This window comes from Macrosteles quadrilineatus, unplaced genomic scaffold, assembly GCF_028750875.1.
Source record: "Macrosteles quadrilineatus isolate MER2022 unplaced genomic scaffold, UCM_ALF_1.0 Scaffold_4__1_contigs__length_99947679, whole genome shotgun sequence".
Classification (NCBI taxonomy): Eukaryota; Metazoa; Arthropoda; class Insecta; order Hemiptera; family Cicadellidae; genus Macrosteles; species Macrosteles quadrilineatus.
In genome coordinates this window covers 69,566,614-69,572,613 of record NW_026542597.1, presented here as the reverse complement: position 1 = coordinate 69,572,613, position 6,000 = coordinate 69,566,614, and the positions used below count along the sequence as shown (strand labels likewise).

The 6,000-nt window shown below is 31.0% G+C and overlaps 1 protein-coding gene across 1 annotated transcript; it reads left to right on the top strand.

Moving 5' to 3' along the window:
- Nucleotides 1-4,572: 4,572 nt before the first annotated feature.
- LOC128993023 (uncharacterized) lies at nt 4,573-5,061 on the top strand. The gene has a single exon (XM_054416776.1). The coding sequence runs from the start codon at nt 4,573-4,575 to the stop codon at nt 5,059-5,061; it is 489 nt and encodes a 162-aa protein (XP_054272751.1).
- Nucleotides 5,062-6,000: the final 939 nt, after the last annotated feature.

Below are 6,000 nucleotides of genomic sequence, written 5' to 3'. Positions count from 1 at the left end.
CAATATGCAAGAAATTTTACTATAGCAGTGTTTCATCTATATACGTACAGATTTTGCATTTCTGTATAATTTTGGTTATGATGCAATCCATAACTTAAATACTCTTTACCAATGTAATTATTTACTTCAATTTTAATCCTTGAAGCCAGTTATTTGTTTAATATGTATTATCAAATAAGCATACTTGAAATTTTGTAGCAAACTAATAAATGTTTAATTTTTATGAAAATGTATTTATTTGTGTGGATATTTAATAAATTGTAAGCAAAGCATGGCTAGGAAATCAAAGGATAAGCTGCTGTTGCAAAATATGACCTTTTTCGGTAGTAGTAAAATCGTTATTTTTCCTTGAATACTTTATATTGTATTTACGAAGGGGAGTTGTTTATAAATTAAACCAAACACTAATGGGAATATGGTCTTTGATTGCACTATGACCTAATCAAGTAAAGTAATTTGTTTTAATGCCTAGAAAAACGTATGCGTCTCAGGGGTGAAAAATATTAAAAGGATATGGCTTATATATATTACGTTCGAAAAACCTATTACGATAGCAAGTCTTATATTAAGTTGGAAAAATATATATGTTGCGTCTTGATTTAAGTGTGAATTTTCAAAATTAAATTCTTCATAGTAAATTTAATGGGAAATGTTATTAAAGGAATCACCAAATCAGTAATATTACAACAACAATACTTTATTTTTATTTTCGTATAAATAAATAACTTTCCACAAATATATCTTTTATTTCATAAAAAAAGCGTTTGAATTAAACATTTCTAAATAAATTTGTATAATCTGCAACAGTAGGTAAATGAAAAATTCGTTAAGAAACTGTCGTATATTCTTGTATGAAAAAAATTAATGTTGCGAATAAATATACATAAACATTCATATGCATACTGTTATGTTTCTGTGTAACGATAATTTTATCCCTACACATAAATATTTCAATAAAATGTGTGATTGATTTCTACCTAGGAACAAAGATATTTATCTAGAGAAATAACAAAGACCAAGGCTTAGCCAAAGCTCCTACATTGTGTATACAGTATATCTGCAAATCGGCTACATAAATTCATATTAAATGATATTATTTCGTGTGCATTTTCTTAAGACAGGTATTCTAGGTGTTAGTAGGCCTACATACTCTTTAGTTTTAGAAGAAGTAAAAAGACTTTTTCAACGTTCTATTTTATTCAAAACTTTTTAAAATTCAAAATTCTAACTTAATTATTATTTACAACTATAAGGCGATTATAAGATTTCATTTGTTGATAAATTTTGTTAATCCAAATAAAAGCTACACTCATTTGATATTTATCCAAAAACAACAATCTAGTTAGTTAGTACAAAGTTAGTTTTAAAGTTCACTATTTGCTTTCTGATATTTTCTTCTTGTAAGTTTAGTAGTTAATCTGCATTATTTATATTATTTGCATTTTTGAAAATTGAAACCAACATTTAAGCTATGAAAAATTTACAGTAGTTATTTATCTTATAAACCAAATTAAAATAAAATTGTGTTAGCCTTTTTAATAAGGTATAAACATATTTTCATACAATAAAAAAAGTATAAAACAAGAGCAAAAAAGAGATCATTTGCTTGGTAAACAAAACTTGAAGTCGGTCGTGGATGATCTTCAAAATCAGTTTACGCCTTCCTGCAGCGAGGCAAATAGCTTCTTTGTTCCAGTATAATACCTGTTGTATCTTATTATGTTTTCTATTTGCTCCGTTTTTGTTGAATACATTGTCTACTTACAGTCACTTTCATTTACATAATTGTTTACCTATAGATGTTTTCAATTGTAGTTCAGATATACTAAATGTAACCTATATGATAAATTTACCTCAAAGTTGTTTTATAAATTTGTGATTGGAATTCATTATTAAGGACCGATCCTATACCAAAATGAAAACTTCCAGATAACTTCTTACTTTATTTTTTACTTATGTCACAGATTTACACTACAGTATAATTAACGCAACTAATTACTGTAGTTTAAAAAATTGTTATTTATTTTCTTAATGAAGATTTGCGAAAGAAAATATAATAGGTTGCATGTGTATAATGCATTTATTGACATTTAAAAGTAAAATATTCAGAAAGGAATGCAATAAGGTCTTGTCACGAGAGAAAATAATGGTGGAGTGGTGGAGTTTATTGGGAGTCTTCCCAACAAAGGATGTAATGAGCTCTTCCTTCCACCTACCTTGATGACAGTAAGTTCAATCTTTGCTGAGGAGTTTAATGTTTGGTGTAACAAGTCTATGGCTGACTGAAGCGTGTGAATGCCAATGTTGCCTAGGTTATTCTCAATAGACGTTGGTGTATACGTACTTAGAGTAAATCATATTACAGGCAGTTTTAAAATCATTCTATGAATTTCCAATTGACATCTTATTAAGGATTTGATTTTGAATGTTTTGGAAAAGTTTTCTATTTTTTATGGAGCAGTAAATATGTTTTAAATTAAACGCAATACTTATCGATGCTAATAGAGACAGTTTACAGCAAAACCCCTACAATAGCATCGTGTAAATGGATTACTCCCCATGTTGAATGTGATTGTGGGGTACAGTCCTTACTAATTATTAAAACATAAATTCCTCGGTAGCTTAAAAGAAAGAAGTTTTTTTTCTCAATCCAATAAAATTTGAGTACAGTATTTGTAAAAAAATACAATTTCAATACAAGAATATTGATTATGTTATATCGTTTGTTGTTTTTTTTTTTTAGCTATCGCTTTACTTTTAAAGTTACTTAGCCATATCGTGAAACCATTTACACATTATATAAGGTTAGTTGTACAGGATTCATCATCCAACATCTTATTATTAAAAGCTTTTAACAATTGATAAGTGTGTACCGAGACTTTAGGTACCGAAGTCCCCGCTTTATCATTTCACCATCTTGCTCCTATATTATGCTTTATAGTAATCAAAGCGTTTTTTTTTCAAGTTTATGGAATTATCTAAGAGAATTAAGACCCATAGTTAGTTGTAACCACTTACTTCGTATTCTCATCAAGAGCTATTTTAGTAAATTTAAGGATAATTTATATTTATAGGGGATTATACAAATCCAAATTTTTTTCTGGATTATTAACTAAACAACCGTTTAAATACATTTTAATGACGGTAATATAAATCATTATGCGTTTTTTATTCAACCAAACGCATAGAGAGTTTGTCTTTGTCAATGTCTTTCAAAGCGTGTGTCGACTTTGTAGTTAGTTTTAATGATTCCAGGCTGGAAGTGTTCTCATTTTGATGAGTCACATTTCAGACGTGTGAGTCTTACACATCTGGGATTTCACGAGGGTTGTATCGTCAACCTGGAAACATTTTATTACATAGGCTTTGCACTGCACAATGTATGAGCTCCAAGATCTTTGCATGAAATGAAATAAAACACAAAATGTGGGCTGCTATTTGTTGAAAAAAGATATATTATTGTCAAATATAAAGCAAAACAATATTTTTTTGGAATATGATTCATTGTGGTGGTCCAATTTTGGTAATGTGTTATGTAATCTAATGTATAACTGTTAAAAAAAAGTAACGTCAAAACCAGTATCAACGCATATCATTGACTTAAAATATTGTTTTGTCATACGGCAATACAAAATAGTGTTTTCAAACAGCATAAACTATTTTGTTATATTTGAATTATACTTATGAATTACTTTCTTTAAAATTAATTTGATTTACACAGTTGTTTTTTTAATCAAACAAACTTACCCAATACGTATCCAGTTCACAAGTCATATGACTTAACAATAAAAAAAAGGTTTGATTTACCTATGTTTTTTTCTTTTTATGAGAAAAAAACTGTCTAGGAAAATTTTTAAAACTACGGGGATCACTTGTAAAATATCATATTTACCATAACAAGTAGTGATAATTTGTATGTATGATTTAATATAATACAATGTATAGGTTTGCTGAAACCTAAAATATATAATACTAAAAGAACAATACACAGCATTTGTCTCCAAAACCTAAACCATATCCCAACAAACAAAGTTTCAGTCATTATCAATGTTGTCTCAGGAAGTTTGTTAATGCGTTTCTCATATTAAGATATTCAGGCGATGTAAGATTATTTTTATTCCTGCCATTATCCGTTACAGTTTAAAAAAATCACTGGAAATATAGAAATCTCATGTCATCCTAGCTTTCATATTATCCAATTCCTTTACGCAATTGATACTTTAAACTACACAGGAATATTGATAACCATATTAATTTATTACTGAATGGAAAAAGTCCACCTATATTTGGAAGAAGCACATAAAGAACGAAGTTCTTAAGCCCTATCACCCTGCATCAAACGGCTTAGCCGAACGAGCAGTGCAAACTGTCAAGGAAGCCTTCCTCAAACAGATGCTCCATGATACCAAGCATAACACAACCCGCTCTCTACAACACCGGATTGATTCATTTTTGTTTACCTACCGGAACACCCCTCACTCTACCACAGGTATATCACCATCTGAAGCAATATACAAATTCAAGCCTAAGACTCACCTTAGCCTCTTGAAGCCACACTCATTGCCTCAACGAATGCAAGATAAACAAGAAATCCTAGTAAAAAAAGCCAACAAGTACAGAGGCCAAGCTCGTGCCTTTGAAGTAGGAGCAGCAGTGTATGTTCGTACTGTACGCAACGAGAAGGTAAATTGGCAGCCAGGTATCATTAACAAGGTTATAAGTCCGGTAACCTACTTAGTTAAAGTAGAGGGCCGCATTCGGTTTGTTCATGCAGACCACTTGAGGAGTAACCCGTCAGGCCAAGATGATGATGACGACATTGTGATCCAATTTCCCAGGGAATTATATGAAAAAGCTCAAAAGGTCGTAACACTTCAAATGACACCTGAGAAAACGTCTGACCATGATAGCTCTCCTACCATTTCAAGACCAATTTCATCACCGAGACTTGTAAGTCCAAGACAATCACCACAACAGAGGAACAATAGTATGGAACCTGAGGTACCTAGCCTCCGGCGCTCTCAAAGAAGCCGCAGAGTGCCCCCAAGAATGGACATGTAAGGTGAAGAGCTAACCTCCCAAAAACTTTTGTGTAAATACATTTTGTGTAACGTGAAGAAATCTTTTTTATTTTGGCGGGGAGGTGTTGTTATAAAGTAAAAGTTTATTTATTAAATCAAAATTAATATTATGGAAAAGGTAGAAGAGCCTTAGTTTAGTTTTCATACAATAATCAGGAAACAGACAATCTAAGAACAATAGCATAATGGGCTATAGGGCCTAAAATGAACTCTGTACCTGTCCGCCCTATAACCCATCAGAGGATGAAGCCAAGCGATAAGAGGCAGTCTCAGTCATGATCCAGGTACGTGAAGACCTATGCTATTAGTTCTCAGTATATTTAAATTGTGCATTTGCCATAAGCAAGTTTTTACCTTAAACATAAGTTTATTCCGGGTAATATAGGTTTGCTTTTAAAATTTCAAAATTGGCCAGTCTCAAAGCCTGGCCATCAATGTTTTGTGACGTGACAGTTCTTAACTGAAGATCTGATAATTATGAAAGGCCCCAAATGCGCATGCAGTGGCGGACTTAGGGGGGGGGGGGGGTTGAAGGGGCTGCAGTCCAGGGTGGAAGAATTTTAAGGGTGTAAAATGTCAGAAGTATGTCATAACTAGGAAAGTCGAGTGTTGAAAACGAAACACAAAAGTAACAACTTGTTTAACAAGTTATTGTTTATAACTTCAAAATACACAGTTAAATCGTTTAAGACATTTAGTTAGTTTTACAAAATTACAGAATTGGTTATAATTTAAATCACAAGGTTAAAATTTGCTGTTGATTAATAATTATGAATCCTGTTGCAAAATGTGTTACTAATTGGTATATACAGTTTAATAAAATGAAGAAAATTAAATAATAAATACTGAAAACCTTATAATTTTACTATTGTTTAGGAATTTAAAGAACTTAATTTTATCAATAAAACTCATAGAATTA

What these genes read in the sequence shown, in the direction of transcription:
- LOC128993023 (XM_054416776.1), top strand. Translation starts at nt 4,573, where the DNA reads ATGCAAGATAAACAAGAAATCCTAGTAAAAAAAGCCAACAAGTACAGA.